At 44.7% G+C, this 20416-nt stretch overlaps 1 protein-coding gene across 1 annotated transcript in view; it reads left to right on the top strand.

The window, feature by feature from the left end:
- Positions 1–20416, top strand: part of LOC124282985 (centrosomal protein of 162 kDa-like) — a 40856-nt gene that overhangs the window by 13673 nt on the left and 6767 nt on the right. Inside the window, exons 17-29 of the mRNA XM_046719032.1 lie at positions 1587–1650; positions 8006–8167; positions 9374–9501; positions 10257–10380; positions 12668–12780; positions 13136–13389; positions 13904–14054; positions 14411–14560; positions 15228–15353; positions 16186–16269; positions 16626–16853; positions 19038–19249; positions 19918–20054. Of these exons, the coding sequence (XP_046574988.1) occupies positions 1587–1650; positions 8006–8167; positions 9374–9501; positions 10257–10380; positions 12668–12780; positions 13136–13389; positions 13904–14054; positions 14411–14560; positions 15228–15353; positions 16186–16269; positions 16626–16853; positions 19038–19249; positions 19918–20054 (1933 nt within the window). The remainder of the gene's footprint in view (positions 1–1586; positions 1651–8005; positions 8168–9373; positions 9502–10256; positions 10381–12667; positions 12781–13135; positions 13390–13903; positions 14055–14410; positions 14561–15227; positions 15354–16185; positions 16270–16625; positions 16854–19037; positions 19250–19917; positions 20055–20416) is intronic.

Genomic DNA, 20416 nt, shown 5'->3' with positions numbered 1-20416 from the left:
CACCATCTATACAGTGGTATAGAAAACATATAGAATAGAAATAAAATATTTTTGTCATTTTTTTTACACCATCTATACAGTGCTATATTGAATCGTATAGAATAGAAATAAAATATTTTTGTCATTTTTGTTTTTTAGTATTACAAGGAATGCAACTTTTATAGAATTAGGTTTTGGGTGGGGGAGGACCTGGTATGTCTCAGAACCTTAAGGAATTATTTTTTTTATCCTGTACTGAACTTTTGTATTGTTCCCCCAGACTCATGCCCCATGACTTACGTCACATAGGCCTCACTGAACCCTCACATGTATTGTCACAAATCTGGTTTGCTGTGTATTGTTTGCTAATGTCAGCAGTTGCTGTCTAACACGACTAATGTGTGTCATTGATTAATGTTGTCTATCAAATCATGAGTGAAATAGCTGGTTAACATGACATTATGATCTAAGACACGTCTCCTATATGAGCTGTTGCCACCTCAGAGTACAAACATGAAGGCTGGTTCCTAGTCTAGTATATAAGGATTCAGGATGGCGGTATGCAACAGGGTTACACATGGCTACTCGTCCTTAAGCTTGAGACCAGTGAAAATATGGTGAGACTACTGAGATTCACCCCAAATCAAGTTGTTGTCTTTAGCCTCTAGGTAAATAATGGGCTGTGGACTAGCTGTATTTGATCAAGGGTGTCTAGACCTGAAAAAGGCAAATGCAATATGAACAATGTAAAGTGAGATTAACCTTGTTCTGATGCTTGCTTCTATACAACATATTCATGTTTTATTAAACCTGAGATGAATGAGTAGAATGTAGTCTAAACTTTAGGAATATTTTAGCTGAATTTCTTATTGGAATTGAGTCCAAAGGTTTTCGTTCTGGACTAGTGGTTACAGCCACATGCACACAGAAAGTAGTGGTAGGGTCAGACGTGGTAGTGCTTACAATGTGTTAATCACTCACTATGTCTGGTAAGTTTGGTTAATGTATCATGCTTTAAACTTGTATGATCTGTCTTTAGATGTGTTAACTAATACAATTATCTTGATCACCAATGGCAACCTTTGAAACTCATGCTAGTCTGCTTGTCCAAGACTGCTAGTCACTGTGAGCACCATTGATTACTAGCAGTTGAGGGCTATAATTCTCTTCCCAATGCTTCAAGTTTGCTGCAAATTGGAGCTGAATAAACTGACAAAATTGTAAGCAGAGACAGTTTTGTATCTTTCCAGCAGGGGGCGGTGGGGTAGCCTAGTGGTTAAAGCGTTGGCTTGTCACGCCGAAGACCCGGGTTCGATTCCCCACATGGGCACAATGTGTTAAGCCCATTTCTGGTGTCCCCCGCCGTGATATTGCTGGAATATTGCTAAAAGCGGCGTAAAACTAAACTCAGTCAGTCAGTCAGTCAGTCTTTCCAGCAGGATAGTCCACCGACAGCAGAGCTAGTGAAGTAAGGTTTACAATCATCCCCTGGACTAGTCTTGACCAACACAGCTTTATGGACGGAACGACATATGACAAAGTACACTTGTTCAATGATAGAAACTGTATCTATGTAACACTACATGTTGTGTCTTGTGTCTTGGCAGTCTGTGCAGGAGAAAACAGATGGCCCCAGTGGTGACTTCAATTCCAGGACAACTGAGGTTAAAGGTCAGTTAGGTTACGAAAGTTACTGTCATGTTTAATCTCAATATTTTTAAACTTATCCTATCTCACGGTATGCACCTCTCTTCTTCTACGACCATGTGTGGAAACGTGCTGTAGGCTAAGTTGAATCAAATCTTACTGAACTCTGACCCCACTCCGATATCAGCACATGTCAATCATCTCCATAAGTGTGCAGCTCGCTCAGATGATCACGTGACTACCTGTGCCTGTCATTCTCTTTCTTGTCGATACGTCATGTGGACGTGTGCTTGTCTCTAAGAAAGTTTGATTGTTGTTTCAACATGGGTAAATCGAATCGTAATGGTTCTAAGAAGCGCAAACATTGTGACAATTGTAACAGTAATTTCTCGGCGGCAGATCCACATGCTTTATGTGTAGATTGTTTAGGTCGTTGTGATTGGTCTCAACGTTGCACTTTTTGTGCTGGCCTCGATGACGATGCTTTCTCTGAATATCGCCAGGTAGCTTGTAGACGCATGTCAGATAGGGATCGTTGCAAAACATCTGAGGGTCCGTCTTCGTCTAAACGTCCTAAGGCAGAACGCCATAAGAAAACTGCAGTTCGATGTTCGAAGTCCCCGTCTCCTAAATCTGCGTCAACTTTTCCGTCCACATGCATCCAGCCCTATCACTTTAGAAGACTCCTCACCACCTAGGGTTGTCGTTTTATCTACATCTGCTGTTCAGCCCCGTCCGTCTTCGGTGGTAACTGTTCCTCAACGCCCCTATGTTCCTTCGGTGGGAGTTTCTCATGCGGCGCTTGGTATGATTCCTAACATTACCTCTCAAGCGACGCTTGCTTGTAGTTCGGCGCCTTCCACTTCGGTGGTTGATTCTACATTTACTTCCCATTCGGTGCTTGTGTCTCATGTGACACTTGGTTCTGGTACAGTGGATAGTTTCGGTTCGGCGCTTTCTCATCCTCCGTTGGGGTCGACAAGTTTGCTGATGATTCCCAGTGCGACTTTTTCCACATATATCCCTTATCCTGCACCATTTGGTTACAGACCACCACTTTATTCTAGTGCGTCGTTTACCTCCGAAGCACCGCTTACATCGGGACAGGTACCTGGTTGCAGAGCGCCGCTTGGTCATGATTCCACGCTTTCATTCAGAGCGCCACTTGTTTTCCAGTTCGGCGCTCTTGCTTGCCCCTGGTTCGGCATTTACTCACAGTGCTCCCGTTTTGGTGCTTAGTGTATCCAGTCCGGCGCTTCCTCATAGAGCACTGGCTTCAGTGCTTCCTCACAGTGCATTCGGTTTGGCGCTTGCTCAGAGTTCAGTGCTTACTTCCAATGTGTCTGGTTCCAGTCGCTTACACTCAGCTCAGCTCTTGCTTTCAATGCTTTAGTGTAAAGTTCGGCTTGCTACCTGTTCGGCTTCGCTTGTTTCTTCTGCTACATTGGTTCCTCATAGTGCCTGCTTATTCCCAGTGCGTTTCAGTGCTTATTACACCTTGTGTTTCCTCATAGAGCTTCAGTGGTGGGAGCACTCACTTTCCATGAAGTACTACTGTTTCTTCCTGTGAAACTGCTACATCTTCTTGGTTATTCCCACCACCTCCTATGCATCTTCAGTGGTGGGAGCGCCACTTTCCATGAGTACTACACTTCCTGTGAAACTGTCACAGCGGGCTTTTTACCGGTTTCCTGGAATCCGGGGCTGAGGGTTCGACTTCTCAACCTGTTGATTTTGACTCTATTGTACAAGTGGTAGCCTCGGGCTTTACGACATCAGACTCCAGCATCTTACCTCTCGCTATTCAGTCATCTGGTCCTCGACCACTCCAGCTCAACACTTGGAGGAAGTCCATCATTCGCCACGCATCTTGCCTCTTCAGATGAGTGCGTCGCTTCGGATGTTAGCGTTGATGCTGTTGACACACCTCAATTGTTAGTTTGGATTGCCGATAGCCTCCGACTATAGGCGTAGTAGTTAGTAGGTTATCCAGTTTTGAAGACTGATGGATTACCTTATGCTCCCAACTCAGGGTGAGGCGTTGGTAACCTGAGGAAGAAGGTTAAGGATGGGTTAGCGACCATCTTTAGGCAACCCTGATGATCCAAACAGAAAGCCTCCACGTTGTCCAAGGGGTTTCAGCTGCCGATCATCGGGGATCCACCTCTGACTTTCTTTTAGTGACGTCACAGCTATATCGCTGTAGGGGCCTTCGGATCACAGAGCCACCAGAGTTGAAGTCAAGATATTCCAAGTGTCTCCAGCAAGCGGCTGTTCTCCAATCCACAATAGACACCTTCGGGCTCCAGAAACTTGGGATGACTTGCTGGACAATCCCTGGGTCATCAAGGATCCACCCTCACAGAACGTATCCCGCTCAGCAAACGGCTGTTCTCCAATCCACAATAGACACCTTACTCCCAGAAACTTGAGATCGAATCCCTGGGTCCGGCCCCGATCGGTTCAATTCTCAAATCTTTCTGGTTCCCAAGAAGGATTCGACACAAGTTGAGACTAATTTTCAACATGAAGGTCTTCAACGAGATGTTTCTGCAGCTCCATTTTCGCATGGTGTCGGTGTCTCTACTCAAGACCATTATCAAACCGGGAGACTACATGGTCAGTCTCGATCTCCAGGATGCGTACCTTCACATCCTGATCTTCCCGGCTCATCGCAAGTTCCTTCGGTTTGTCTTCGAGGGCACCCACTATCAGTGGCATGTCCTCCCGTTTGGAATTTCTTCGGCCCCGTGGCTGTTTACACGGGTGACAAAGCCTATCACCAGCTTCCTCCACCGCAAGGGGATAGCTTTTGAAGCTTACATTGATGACTGCATTCAGGCGCAGACCGATCATGCCCTTCTGCTTTGTCAGATGCAGTTTGTGATACAGCTTCTTCACCAATTAGGCTGGTTAATCAATCTGCAGAAATCGGAACTTCAATTCATTGGAGCAGTGTTCGACACAGAGGTCAACAAACTGTTTGTCCCGAGGGATCGTTTCTGCAAGATACAGCACTTGGTGTCCCTTGCATTGGCGCAACCTAGGACGCTTTGTCAATGGCAGGAGCTCCTGGGCCTCTTGACGTCAGCTCAGGCACTGACCCTCAGGGGTCAACTGCAACTTCGACCCTTGCAGCTCTTTCGAGCGCCTTACATTAGAGTGGGCGATCCGGTTGCCTTGATCGCTCTACCTCCGGAGCTCCATCCCCATCTCCTGTGGTGGATGGAAGAGTTGAACGTTTGCGGCGGAGTTTGCTTAGGGCCGTTTGTTACGTCTCACCACCTGTATGTGGACGCGTCTCAACACGGGTGGGGAGCTCATCTTCTCAATCAGCAAGTGGCAGGGCAGTGGTCTCTCACAGATCGCCTGTCACATCAACGTTCTGGAGTTCAGGGCAGTGATTCTTTCAATCATTCACTGGCAAGATGTCCTACGAGCAACTTCCCTCATGGTCCGATCGGACAACGCAGCAGTGGTATGGCATATCAACAGGATGGGGTCAACAGGGTCTACTCAGCTCCTGCAGTGGACTCAACAGTTCTTCGATCTGGTGGACTCTCTCAACATCTCTGTGCGAGCCAACCACATTCCGGGGATGAAGAATGTCATCGCAGATTCCCATAGGCCGAGTCGTCCCTCTCCAACGGAATGGAAATTACATCCACAGGTGTTTCAGACCTTCTGCTTTCCGTTGACACCGCCGACAGTGGATCTATTTGCCACTCGGTTCAATCATTAGCTGCCTCTGTTTGTGTCACCGATTCCGGACCCTCTGGCTTGGGATCACGATGCTCTAGCCATTCCGTGGGACGACCTGAACGCTTACGCGTTTCCGCCAGTGGCCCTTTTCTCGCATAGTAGTGAAACTGCGCGCAACTCAGCGGATGACACTACTTTTGGTCGCACCCTACTGGCCGGCCAGAAGTTGGTTCGTAAATCTTCAAGAACTAGCCGAACCAAATCCTGTACCACTTCCCGATCGGCTCGATCTACTGGTTCATCCGCACTCCGACCAACTACATTGGTCCCCGCTCACGCTTCATCTTCACGCTTGGTGCATTTACATCGGTCGCTAACGGCCAAGGGCTATTCGAAGCGTGTTGCTACTGCCATCACTACAGCGCATCGCACCTCCACTAGGTCACTCTATGATGACAAGTGGAAGAATTTTGAAGCGTATTGCAGGAAGAAGGGCATAACATCTCCCACTACGGCATCCCCGCAGATGGTAGCAGAGTACTTTCAGCATCTTCGAACCTCCAGAAAACTCAAAGGTTCTACGCTATCTACTTACCTGGCTGCCCTTAACACGGTTATTGCGTCGGCCTCGGGTGTGAAGGTGTCCACTGTCCCTGAGCTCCAGTCTCTCCTCAGGTCTTATAAACTTGCTGACCAATCCCGGAAGTTCCGGCCTCCAGCTTGGGATCTTTCCGTTGTACTTGCTCATCTCACGTCAGCTGATTATGAACCTCTGGAGGAGAAAGATTTCGAACATGTCTCCTTTAAGACCTTCTTTCTCCTGGCCTTGGCCACTGCTCCGTATTTCGAAGTTGCACTTGCTCTCGATGTCTCTCAGGTACAATTTGAGAGGTCTAGACATGCTAGAGTTTTTCTTGTTCACGATTCGCCCGTTGTCCACTATCTTGGGCCCAGATGACATAGAAGATCTTTCCTTAAGCCCGGTTCGAGCATTACATGGATTTATCTAGCTGCCTCGCGAGCAGGGATCGCCGCGAGACTGCGTAAGAGATCGTTCATTCCATTATCTACTGTCTCCGCCTCGAAGTCTCTCACACTACCTTAGCGTTTTGGATGAGAACTACGATCCTGCGTGCTTATGCCTTTGCTGACCTGCCTCCACTGTCGGCGGCGAAGCCTCATGAGACTCGGGCTCTCGCTTCCACCATGGCGCTTCACAGGACTTGTTCCCTCCAGTCCATCATGGAGGGATGTTTTGTGAAATCAGATAATGTGTTGGCCTCACACTACCTGCGGAATCTCTCGGTTACGGACGTGGAAGGTCTACATCAATTCGGCCCCCTGGTCCTGGCGCAGCAATTGTCATTCTCACCTTTGGTAAGTTAGGGGGATTGGTACTGAACGTTAAACTAGTTGAGCAACCGGGCTATTCCCTCTTTCACGCCTTCCAGCGTGTGTCTGTTGGGGGTAGTTTCAAGCAGGGACTGTCCAGATTAAGGTCTTCGACTTTAATTCACTGGGGTCACCTGATAAATCGCAGGGAGGCGGGGCCTACTTGCCAAACTGTGTCCTTTTGCTTGTCAAAAGTTGCGGCTGAAAACCACATTAATTCGGGGGCGCCCACTCCCTAGAGTATTTGTGCTGTGTAAGCCAAGGGGTTACCTGAAAAAAAACATCACAAGTTTGGAGTCGGGAGTTGGTGCTTTCTCCTGGTCTCCTTGGTTTATGCGTCTTCACGGTTGTAAGTATTGACAGGGTAATCTGCAGCCCTCCTACCAACCGTGGGATTATGCACACCGTGAGATAGGATAAGTTAAAAAATTTGAAAATGTTACTATTTATTGTATATTTATATACTTATCCTATCTCACGCGTTGTATACCCACCTGCCCTGCCCCACATCACAGATTACTGGAAGCTCCAAGACGAGAATGACAGGCACAGGTAGTCACGTGATCATCTGAGCGAACGCACGCGTATGGAGATGATTGACAGGTGCTGATATCGGAGTGGGGTCAGAGGTCAGGGGTGTCAGAGGCCAGAGGCCAGTAAGATTTGATTCAACTTAGCCTACAGCATGTTTCCACACATGGTTGTAGAAGAAGAGAGGTGCATACCGTGAGATAGGATAAGTATATAAATATACAATTTATAGTAAACATTTTTTTGGTAAACATGGTAAATGGGGCGGTGGTGTAGCCTAGTGGTTAAAGTGTTTGCTCATCACACCAAAGACCCAGGTTCGATTCCCCACATGGGTACAATGTGTGAAGCCCATTTGTGGTGTACCCCGCTGTGATATTGCTGGAATATTGCTAAAAGTGGCATAAAACTAAAGTCACTCACTCACTTTCTGGTAAATCCTTAATCAATTCAGAATACGCTGTGTAAAACACATCACTTTTCTTATCTTGTAAGATGTCGTTCTGATATGACTCATAAGAGATGTCCTCAAATATTTGTTTAGCAGCAGCAAAACCTAAAATGTGGTTTCTTTTAACAAAATGTAATGTAAGTCAAAACAAAATAGACGATTGAACATCTCACAAAGATTTGAGATCACGTTGCAGGGACATTTGTATAAAGAAGAAAATGTGTAGGTGCACTACTATGTGTAAGAAGATATTCGACATGGAACCACGGTATCATGACTGTCAACTTCTGTGATTTGTTGCAGGTAAGAAGTCTCGATCCAGATTTTCCCACATCCAGAGTTCAGGCTATGGAAAACGTTCCACCAGCCGTTCACCTTCACGTTCACCGTCAAGGTCACCTGGCAAACCAACAAGACCTGGCAGCAAGACCTGGTCCCCAGCAGACGTCAGCAGACACAAGTCAGGTAATGGTGGTGTGTCAAGCATCTTTGTAGCTCTGACTTCCTCTTACAAAAATCACAGGTAATGGTGGTGTGTCAAGCATCTTTGCTGGAATATTGGCTCTGACTTCCTCTTACAAAATGAGAACATCATTACATGCAATATTTCAAACTATGTTTATTAGACATTCTCAGTGTTCTTCTGTATCTTCAGGCGGCGTGTGGGGTAGCCTAGTGGTTAAAGCGTTGGCTCGTCAGTTAAGATCCAAGTTTGAATCCCCACATGGGTATAATGTGTCAAACTATTTCTGGTGTCCCCATTGTGATGTTGCTGGAATATTGCTAAATTTTAAAAACCTAACTCAGTCAGTCAGTCAGTCTGTATCTTCAAACTAACTTCCATACATCCATGATATGTTAACCACCTGAGTAAGTTTACTGAGTAAGTTAAGTAAGGCAGGGTCACACTGTGCACTTTTGGATCTCTGTTGCTGCTGTTGTGTAACTACCCGTGAAGGTCCGGGTTAGAATATTGATCTTCAGCAACCCATGCTTGTCGTAAGAGGCAACTAACGGGATCGGGTGGTCAGGCTTGCTGACTTGGTTGACACATGTCATCGGTTCCCAATTGTGCAGATCAATGCTCATGCTGTTGTTCACTGGATTGTCTGGTCCAGACTTGATTATTTACAGACCGCCGCCATGTAGCTGGAATATTGCTGAGTGCGGCATCAAACTAAACTCACTCACTCACTGTAGTGTAAATGTTTCTTCAAGATGGGATCAATAAGGGGTATCATAGCATAGCATGAATCAGTATCCTGAAACTGAATCAGTTTAAGTCGAGTGAGTGAGAATGGTTTTACCACTTTTAGCAATATTCCAGCGGGGGACACCAGAAATAGGCTTCACACATTGTACCATGTGGGGAATCAAATCCGGGAGTTTGGCGTGATAAGTGAAGGCTTTATCCACTAGGCTACCCCACCTTCCCGAATCAGTTTAGAAAGCTGATGTCTAATTTGTTAAAGAACAAACGCTCCTATCATTAGATTTGTTCATGTTCTAACGGGTGTCCTCAGATCCTCACACAGAGAGTATTATTGTCGTTAAATTAGTCAGAATAGGTCCCCAGCACCTCATGGTGACTAAAACTCAGGTTTTCTCTATTCTCTGACGTGCACTGAAACAAGCTGGACTGAGTTTGTACCATGTTTTTTGTACTGCCAGGCACCCAGTCTCCAAGGACTGCTCGCCACAATCTCCAAGGGAAAGTGCCCGAGACGCGTCTGCTGCAGTCTGTTGAGTCCTTTGCAAGTTACATACGAGACCATTTTACAGGGAAAGGAGTCCCAGAGGTTGGTTTGTAGTCCTGAATTTTGAACTAGGGCTCCATACTTGTTATGTTAGTAAGTGGCTAGTGCTCTGCTCTCCACTCCACTCCACTCCAATCCACAATCCACACCCCAATCCACACCGCTCCAACTCCAATCCAATCCAGTTCAAGTAGACCCTCCTGCTGTAGTGTTTTAGCTGGTAGTGTTTCGATCGGAATACCAAATGGTATGAATGCGTGTTGGTCCCTGCCTGCTTTCGACATGAATGGGTACAACAAGGACTGGTATCAGTATCATGTGTCTTAACTTCAAGCTTCACTCATGCATGGTATCTCAGTGAGCTAGCACTATAAAACCAGGTTAAGTCTGGGCTAGCAAAAGCAGCCTCACATACACACGCCTGCACGTCATCATATGAGCAAAATATTCTCAAGTACGACGTTAAACCCAATTTCACCTCACCTCACCCAATTCAAGCAGAACCATCTGATGTTGTTTAAAGAGGCTAAGAAGGAAGCTAGGGATCCACTCATGTAACAGGGAATTACAGTTCCATGTATGTAGTAGTAGGAAGTTAGCTCTCCATTAGTGTGGTACATAAGCAGTTATTGCTCCATACAAGAATGTATTAGAATGTTGCATGTTGCTGGTATGTGTTTAAGACATTTGGATGGGTTATGATAATCAAACATGACCTGTTATCCACTGCCTGCTACAATCGACATGCACACATACACACATACACACATCAACATACAGCTATCACCTGTTGTCAGGTGAAGTACTCGTCCGACGAGCCTTCAGTGTCAGCCAGTTTGCGGGTAGAGAAGACATCCAGTGTGGAGCGGCAGCTGCAGCAGGAGCTGGATGAGGAGAGGAAGAAACTGGCACAGCTGCAGGGTAAGTCCAGGTTCCCTGCTTACCCATGTGAATACAGGTTATAATTACCTGTTATCCCTTCTTGTCATCCTGGTTATATAGCCCTCCTTGTTCAAGTGAAATATCCTTGAATATCATCCTGGTTAAATATCCCATAATGTTATCCAAATTATTAAGCCTCCATATTATCCAGATGCTCATCATGCTATTTGGGTTAAATATCCTTCCATGTTATCCAGATTATATAATCCCCCCAAGTTAACAGTTAACATTTCCCATCACATTATCCATGTAATACTTATCTCAGTGTTATCCAGGTGATATTTCCTGTGTTATGTTGTCATCTCTGTTACCAAGGTGATATATCCCTTGTGTTGTTATCCAGGTGATATTTCCTGTGTTATGTTGTCCTCCCTGTTGTCAAGGTGATATACCCCCTGTGTTGTTATCCAGGTGATATTTCCCGGTTATGTTGTCCTCTCTGTTATCAAGGTGATATATCCCCTTGTGTTGTTATCCAGGTGATATTTCGTGTGATATGTTGTCCTCCCTGTTATCTAGGTGATATATCAATCTGTGTTGTTATCCATGTGATATTTCCTGTGTTATGTTGCCTCCCTGTTATCCAGGTGATATATCAGTCCCGCTCCCACTCCACTCCAATCCACACCGCCCCAATCCACACCGCTCAACTCCAATCGCTTCCATCCAATTCAATCCAATCCAGTTCAAGTGTTTAAGAGCCCGGAGACCACCTCCGCTGTTGGTCCCTGCCTGGTGTTTAGAATGGGTACAACAAGGACTGGTCGCTCGGTCAGTTAATGTGTCTGAATGGGATATTCATGCTTAACTGCGGCATGGTACCGCAGTGAGCTAGCACTATAAAACCAGCTTCAGTCTGGGCTAGCACAAGCAGCCACACATACACACGCCTGCACGTCATCATATGAGAAAAATATTCTCAAGTACGACGTTAAACCCAACTTCACCTCACCTCACCCAATTCAAGCAGAACCATCTGATGTTGTTTAAAAAGGCTAAGAATGAAGCTAGGGATCCACTCATGTAACAGGGAATTACAGTTCCATGTATGTAGTAGTAGGAAGTTAGCTCTCCATTAGTGTGGTACATAGGTAGTTATTGCTCCACCATACAAGAATGTATTAGAATGTTGTACTTGCATGTTGCTGGGATGTCTTTAAGACATTTGGATGGGTTATGATAATCAAACATGACCTGTTATCCACTGCCTGCTACAATCGACATGCACACATACACACATCACACATCAACAGCTATCACCTGTTGTCAGGTGAAGTACTCAAATCGAGGAGCCTTCAGTGTCAGCCAGTTTATGGGTAGAGAAGACATCCAGTGTGGAGCGGCAGCTGCAGCAGGAGCTGGATGAGGAGAGGAAGAAACTGGCACAGCTGCAGGGTAAGTCCAGGTTCCCTGCTTACCCATGTGAATACAGGTTATAATTACCTGTTATCCCTTCTTGTCATCCTGGTTATATAGCCCTCCTTGTTCAAGTGAAATATCCTTGAATATCATCCTGGTTAAATATCCCATAATGTTATCCAAATTATTAGGCCTCCATATTATCCAGATACTCATCATGTTATTTGGGTTAAATATCCTTCCATGTTAACCAGATTATATAATCCCCCCAAGTTAACAGTTAACATTTCCCATCACATTATCCATGTAATACTTATCTCAGTGTTATCCAGGTGATATTTCCTGTGTTATGTTGTCATCCCTGTTACCAAGGCGATATATCCCCTTGTGTTGTTATCCAGGTGATATTTCCTGTGTTATGTTGTCCTCCCTGTTGTCAAGGTGATATACCCCCCTGTGTTGTTATCCAGGTGATATTTCCCGGTTATGTTGTCCTCTCTGTTATCAAGGTGATATATCCCCTTGTGTTGTTATCCGGGTGATATTTCGTGTGATATGTTGTCCTCCCTGTTATCTAGGTGATATATCAATCTGTGTTGTTATCCATGTGATATTTCCTGTGTTATGTTGCCTCCCTGTTATCCAGGTGATATATCAGTCTGTGTTGCTATCAAGGTTATATATCAGTCTGTGTTGTTATCAAGATGATATATCAGTCAGTGTTGTTATCAAGGTTATATATCAGTCTGTGTTGTTATCAAGGTGATATATCAGTCTGTGTTGTTATCAAGGTGATATATCAGTCTGTGTTGTTATCAATGTGATATATCAGTCTGTGTTGTTATCAAGGTGATATATCAGTCTGTGTTGTTATCAAGGTGATATATCAGTCTGTGTTGTTATCCAGGTGAGATGCGGACACTGCAGCAGGGGCATCAAGAGGAGATGGACCAGATCAAGGTGGAACACGAGCAGGAGATGTTCAAACTGAAGCAGGAAAACTTTGTCCTGGCTGCCAAGGTGACATGACATCCTGATTCAACTTATATTTAACCTGTTTAAGCTCCGACATTACATATTTCAGCTTCAATATCCCTTGGTTCAGTTTAGAACTCCAAGTTCAGCACTGAGACCTCCAAGTTCAGCATTAAAACCCCAGTTCAGCATCAACCAACCTATATCGGCTTTAAAAAACCCTAGTTCAGCATTTAAACCTAGTACCAAATTTCATCATTGACACCCAAAGTTCAACATTGAAACCTCCTACTTCATTATTGAAATGCCCTTGTACAGCAATGTCCTAACCTAGTTCAGTCTTGTATGTGACTGTCACATAATAATGAGGATGTATATGAATACATTCCTATTTCCCCAGCTAAATGAGGGTGATGGGGAGAGCACTGCCAGGAAGAAGCTGAGTGAAGTATTGAGTGGTGATGCTGTTACGAGGGAGCAACTGACCATGTTGGAGCGGGAGATCAAGGACCAGGAGTCTCTCATAGCGGGCTTCCAGACAGAGAACCAGCGACTGTATGGCGAGATGAAGGCTCTCCGTGCTAACACACGCTCAGCAGAGGAGAAAATGTTCTCAGAGAATCAGAGACTTATCACGGAGGTCACCAATCTAAAGTAGGTTTGAAGAGACATCTGTTGATGAGACAGTCAAGTTGTGTGGCCTATGTGCCTGTTAGACATGTAGAGTTAACTGTGGTCTATGTCTTTATAGTCAAAAATGTCTTTCAGTCCTGAAGAGACATCAGACAAAGCCTGTCAATCCCAGTATGAACTATGAGTCTAAGAGCCCAAAATGTCTTTCAGTTCTGATGAAGCCCATTTCTGGTGTCCCCGCTGTGATGTTGCTGGAATATTGCTAAAAGGGGCGTAAAACCAAAACTCAGTCAGTCAGTCAGTCAGTCAGTCTTTCAGTTCTGAAGAGACATCGGACAAATCCTGTCAATCCCAACATGAACTATGTGTCATAGAGCCTAAAATGTCTGTCATGTTTTGAAGAGACATCAAAGTCTGTAGATCGATATCCCAGTGTATTGTTAACACCTGTAGTACATGCACTGTCTGTCATCAGTCGTTGTGTTACATGCTCTGTGTGAATTATCCCAGCTAACCCTTGCAATCTGTGTTGTAGATCCCAGCTTGAGCAGAAGGACCTTGCATTGAGGAACAAAGGCATCATTACAAGTCTCGCAGCACAGCAGCAGATAGCTGCTGGCAATGCAGATGCCAAGCTCGGTGCCAACAAGCTTGTCCAGCTACAGGCTGAACTGACGGAGGCTAAGGTGAAAACACATTGAGAGCATCCTGTTAGACATGTTAATGAGATCAGTCATTATCAGTTAGATGATGTGTGAGCTGTACTGTGACCCAGTGTGTGCTGAAGCACTGTTTTATGAGCCTGTGTTTATACTTATAGACAGAACTTGCTTCTTCAAGTAAACGTTATTTGTAAGCATTCATTAACATGACTGACACATTCCAATCTCTTTCACACATTATGACAACAACACATACCTGCCACACAAAACGACACTATACTTACAGCAGACACAGGTCTGATTAACGATAAGCTTTAAAGAATAGGTGTTTCCTGAATGAGTTATCTCCCTTACCACAATACTGTCATGTCTGTGATCAGAGGCAGAGTGAAATGCAGCAGAGGGAGATGAAGGTGTTGAAGCAGACCAAGCAGGAGCTGGACCACCACATTCACCAGTTGGTGCGGGAACGGGAAGATCTCAGTCGTGACCTCGACGCTGCAAAGAAGATCACCCCAGAACAGGCAAGGGTGAGTGGGTTGATGGAAGATCCCTTTGTGGGTCTTGCTAGAAAGATGTTCTTTGAATTGGCCAAGATGAGATGGTTGGAAAGACATTAGTGAGCGTCTTTTGAGAACTAGACCTGGTAAGATAAGTCAGGGTCTTGTGAGAAAATTGTTTTCCTGGAACTGGGCATGGTGAGATGGGTTTGGAGGAGGTCTTTTGAGAAAGATTTTTCTAAAATCATCCAGGGTGAGATTGGCTTGGAAGGATATCAGTGAAACAGGCAAGTGAGGTTGGAAGACCTTCTTATTGGGAAGTCTACACAGGTTAGTTGAGTTTTGGAGGACATGTGAGGGGCTTGTGAGAAAGGTGTTGCCAGGTTAGCTGAGTTTTGGAGGATATGTGAGGGGCTTGTGAGAAAGGTGTTGCCAGAACAGCATGATACTGTGAGGACATTAGTGATGGTTTAGGGGATGAAGCTCACAGCAAATACGCCTGTTCAGGCAATGATGGATCTCAGTCAGTGTATTTCTAAGGAAGGTCTTACTAGAACAGCCAGGGTTATTTCGGGGGGGTGGAGAGATCTTGCCATTAGGATCACAGAATGTCGTTTGTGAGTTAGTGATGTGAGCTGCAAGTAGACCTCTGTTGTATAGGAGCTGAAGGCCCAGCATGAGGAGGAAGTGACTCCAGTTGAAGAGGAAGCTGAAGTGGTATGCAGAGAACCAGGAGCTGCTGGACAAGGGAGCGGCAAGCATGAAGAAGAAAGAGGAAGAGATCAGGCAGCTCAAGCTGAGACTGGAAGGGCTCACAACAGAGGTGAGTGATTACAGTGGGAAGATAATATAGAGGACATACTATAGGGCATTAGATGAGGATCACGGTTGTCCTAGTTGACAGACTGTAGGTGAGGACATAGTGGAGAGATTCATAGAGGACAGAAGGGCCTGAGAGGACAAAGGTGACAGACTATAGGGGTTGATTGGTAGGTAAGGACAGAGGACTGACTGAAAGGAACTGTTTGGATGTGGAGGACAGACTGGATGAAACATGTCAGATGCGTGAGGAGCAATGAGTGATGGACTGAAAGGGACAGATTGTTGGTGGTGCCTCAGCGGACAGTCTGTAGAGGATTTTTAGGATGGTGAGGACAGTCGGGTCAGGCAGAGGTGAGGTGAAATTGGGTTTAATGTCGTGCTTGAGAATATTTCGCTCATATGACGACATGCATGCATGTGTATGTGTATGTGCGGCTGCTTGTACTAGCCCAGACTTAAGCTGGTTTTATAGTGCTAGCCCACTGAGAAACCATGCCGCAGTGAAGCATGAATACCCCACTCAGACACATTATACTGACTCCGAGCCGACCCGTCCTTGTTGTACCCATTAATGCCGAGCGCCAGGCAGGGACCAACAAGTACCATATTTTAACGTCTTTTGGTATGACGTGGTTGGGGATCGAACCCGCGACCTTCCGCTCGGGTCAGGCAGAAAGGCGCAAATGCCGTCTGAGTGAGGACAGTGCCTGTAGGGAATTAACTAGGTTTGTAGATAAGGGAAACAGATTGGTTAGTGAGTTACGAATGCAAAGTGGAAATGTGGAAATAGCTTCAATGTATCTATGTGTGTGATAGCCTTGTCTTGTTTGTAGACTGGGCGCAAGTTAGAGGAGAACAAGCTGAGAGCCAGAGAGCGAGCCTCTGATGCCAAGAAGATTCAGGACCTCCAGAGACAGGTATGTTTCAATATATGTCTTTATTACTGGGTAGCACAGGAAAACTTCATCAATTTTGATATCTCTAACAGAGTAGTTGGTTCAGGTTCTGTTTTGTTAAGTTGGCTCTAGCCAAGTCAACAAAAACAGGCAGATGTATCATATTATCCTCAGATGGAAAATAACAAAGCTTTTGTCATTCAGACTAATCAGCATTAACTGGTTACTCTATGCCCTGCTTTGTGTTGATATTATTATGTGTCTTTGTTAAACCAAATGTGTTTTGTGAGTCCTGATTGTATGTCACTGCTGTTATTCCAGCTGGATTATTCAGAGTTTTCAGCAGTAATTAAATGTCTCTGTTTCTGTTGATGTAGGTGAAGGAGATGGAGCAGATCATCCGACGCCGCCACCCCAACTCCCTCCCTGCCCTGATGATGGCGGCAGCTGCAAGCGTGGGTGAGGAACAGGCTCCCCCTGTGAAGTCAGCGAGTGTCACAGTGCTGGAGAAGCGCATCAAGAAGCTGGAGGAGGAGCTGGCCAGCAAGGACGAAGCCTCCAACACCCTGCTGCGGGCCATGGAGCAGAAGTACAACAACATCAAGGTAGTGTTCTTCAGAAGATCCTGTTGTTGTTTAACATTGTGGTGCATTGGTAGAATGCAGTATTCAGATACAGAGGTGGACCATTTACATTTAAGAAACAGCCATGTGCATTGAATTCTGAATCTTTAACTTCACTGGTGTGACTGTATGTGTGAATGTTGGTGATTTAGTATGTATGTGTGTGTGTGTGTGTGTGTGTGTGTGTGTGAGAGAGAGAGAGATGTGTGTGTGTTGGTGAATGTGTTGGTGAATTAGTATTGTTTGGTGTGTGTGTGTGAGAGAGAGAGAGAGACTATGTGTGAATGTGTTGGTGATTTGGTGTGTGTGTGTGTGTGTGTGTGAGAGAATGTGTTGGTGGATTTAGTGTGTGTGTGTGTGTGTGTGTGGTACTATGTGTGAATGTGTTGGTGATTTAGTGTGTGTGTGTGTGTGTGAGTGTGTGTGAGACTGTGTGTGTGTGAATGTGTTGGTGATTTAGTGTGTGTGTGATGTGTTGGTGGTTTTAGGTGTGTGTGTGTGTGAGAGACTGTGAATGTGTGTGAATGTGATGATTTAGTATGTGTGTGTGTGTGTGACTGTATGTGTGAATGTGTTGCTGATTTAGTATGGGTGTGTGTTGTGATGTGTGAATGTGTTGGTGATTTAGTGTGTGTGTGTGTGAGACTGTATGTGTGAATGTTGGTATGGTGTGTGTGTGTGAGAAGACTGTATGTGTTGGTGATTTAGTATGGATGTGTGTGTGTGTGTGTGTGTGTGATGTGTGTGTGTGATGTGTGTATGTGTGTGTGTGATGTGTGTATGTGTGACTGTATGTGTGTGTGAAGTGTGTGTATGTGTGAGATGTGTTGGTGATTTAGTATGGGTGTGTGTGAATGTGTTGGTGATTTAGTGTGTGTGTGTGTGTGAGAAGTGTATGTGTTGGTGATTTAGTGTGTGTGTGTGTGAGATGTAAGTGTGTGTGTGTGTGACTATGTGTGAATGTGTTGGATTTAGTGGGTGTGTGTGTGTGTGTGTGAGAGAAGAGAGAATAGAATGTGTTGGTGTGTATGATGTGTGTGTGAATGTGTTGGTGATTTAGTGTGTGTGTGTGTGTGTGTGTGTGTGAGAATGTATTAGTGATGGTGGTGGGACATTGGGATGTTATTGTCAGTCACTCAGACTTCTTTTGTTTGTCATATATCCATGTTATGGCTGCACTCAGACTTCTTTTATTTGTCATTTATCCATGGCTGCACTATAACAGGGCTGTATAACATATTTGAATCTGGGCCACACAATACAGTCACTGACATCATGATCAAATCAGGATATGATGTCATGCAATCATCATGTCACCATATCATACCCTCCAACAGATGTTTTGTTCCTTTAGAGGTTAAACCATATGAGTTATCTTGGAGATTCTGGTGAAGAGAAGGTTCCAGGTCAACCTATGCTTGTATTCAGAGTAGTGGTGTTCCGATTAATTGAAATAATCAAAGATTGATCGCAGTGACCAAACGACCACGCAATCGATCACATTTTCTCATAATCGAACATAAACGATTTTGGAACTACTGTTTTAGTCTTTGAAATACTTGACAATGGAACATATCGTTGAAGTTGTCAGGGCATGAAAACGTGTTTAATTCTTAGAAAACTCACTTCACTAACTGAAAAGCCATGACTGAATGTTTCTCTAAGACTCAAGGAAGTTTATGTTCATGATATATTAGTCATCACTTTAAAGTAGCAAGCTGCATCATGTTATACATATCTGCAATAACAACCTGGATAGGAAAATCTGAAAAAATGACGCTAACCAATTTTTTTCGATGATTGTTCGTTGGTAATGAAACAATCATTAATTGTGAGATTTCAACCAATTCCCAACACTAATTCAGAGTGGATTGAGTGGTTCAGTGACTTGATGACTGCATGCCATTGTTCTGTAGCAGAGTACATCATTGCTTATTATATCTATTTCTGGATTGCCTGTTCTAGATTAGATTATGTACAGGACACCATCAGAAAGCTGAAATATTGCTTAGAGCTGGTAACTAGCTTTCTGGATGCACAGGTGGTTCGAGTACAGAATACTGAAATACTGTCAGCACGTTTTCATGTAGTGAGATCATTTGTCAGTCTCCATGGAGATCATGTGCCAGTCCCCATGGAGATCATGTGCCAGTCCCCGTGTTGCAGTACAAGTTTGAGTCAAGAGTGTCTGACCTGGAGAAGCAGCTGTCCATCTATCAGCGAGTGGATGGAACAAACGGTGATCTTCCCATCACCCACGCTGCTGCGATGGAGTTGGAGCTGAAGGAGGTGCGACAACGGTATACACGACAGGTAGCCGAGCTGCAGGCACAGGTGGATCGTCTCACCGGGGAGCTGACCAAGATCAACAAGAACCAGCACAGTTAGTACCAGTACTTCCACAGCCTCACAGAATGTTACACACCCAGAGCAGTTACATGCAGAACATAACACTCACACAGTCTTACACATAGTCTCACAGAGAACTACAGACACAAAGCATTACAGTGAGACCCCAGATAACCAGACACATTCGTTTTTGCATAAATCGTGTAGTAACTTAATATCTGGATTTTATGTCATCCAGGCTTAGGTGTTGAAACGGTAGCGAGCATACACTTCTGGTTTAAAATCACTTCTAAAACAGCATGGTCGTTTTGATTTGCCAATTGCAATTCACTCAGTGTCAGGTAGGCCTACTAATCACCACCAATACCCTGCTGATCAGTCATTAATCCGTATTAGCAGACCTTGTCTTGTGTCAAGAAACGTGGGAATTTCGTGCTTCACTTCACACGGTCAGCAGAAGATCAAAGCTTCGTGCAGATAAGAGTCAATTTTGTGTTGATTTAGCTGGTTGGTTTGTAATATTTACCGTCCGGAAACGGACTTTAATAGAGTTTTTGTGAAAAATGACCGGAAGGTGAGGTTTCCCGATCCGGGGTCCAGGTATCTGGGGTTTTACTGTACGTACAAAAGGATATTTCTTGTGTTGAAGAAGGGGCATGTTTTGTCATTGCTTTATCCCTATTTAGACCTGATGAAGAACGACATCCCTCGACCCCCCTGAGTCTGAACTCAACCAGCAGGTGGCCCTGCTGCAACAGGAACTGGATGAGAAGAAGCATGACCTCCATGTCCTCCACACATCCCTGGAGAAACTCCGCAAGGAAAAGAATGGTGGTGAGCAAGGCTTACTTATAAAAATGAGTGTTAAGTTTTATGATGAGGTCCGAGGAGCAACATCCAGTAATATCTTTTGAGCTTAAAGAGCCATCAGTTCTTGTGGTATAATATGATCAAATAGCATTGAGCATTAGCAGTGGAGTGAGGTTAAAGGAGTCATTAGCTTGTGTAGTAGAGGTGGATTTTTTGGATAAGGTTAAAAAGGGCCATCAACATTTTTGGTATAAGTTAGGAATTTTAATCAGTATATTTGGTATGATTAGGTTAAAAAACACCAGCATTAGCAGTATGATGAGGTTAAGGAGCCATTAGCATTAGCAGTATGATGAGGTTAAGGAACCATTAGCATTAACAGTATG

This window comes from Haliotis rubra, unplaced genomic scaffold (assembly GCF_003918875.1).
Source record: "Haliotis rubra isolate DU_JTF1 unplaced genomic scaffold, ASM391887v1 Scf109, whole genome shotgun sequence".
In the NCBI taxonomy this organism is placed as follows: domain Eukaryota; kingdom Metazoa; phylum Mollusca; class Gastropoda; order Lepetellida; family Haliotidae; genus Haliotis; species Haliotis rubra.
Note: the sequence above shows the minus strand (reverse complement) of the source record. Positions and strands in the feature narration are given on the sequence as shown.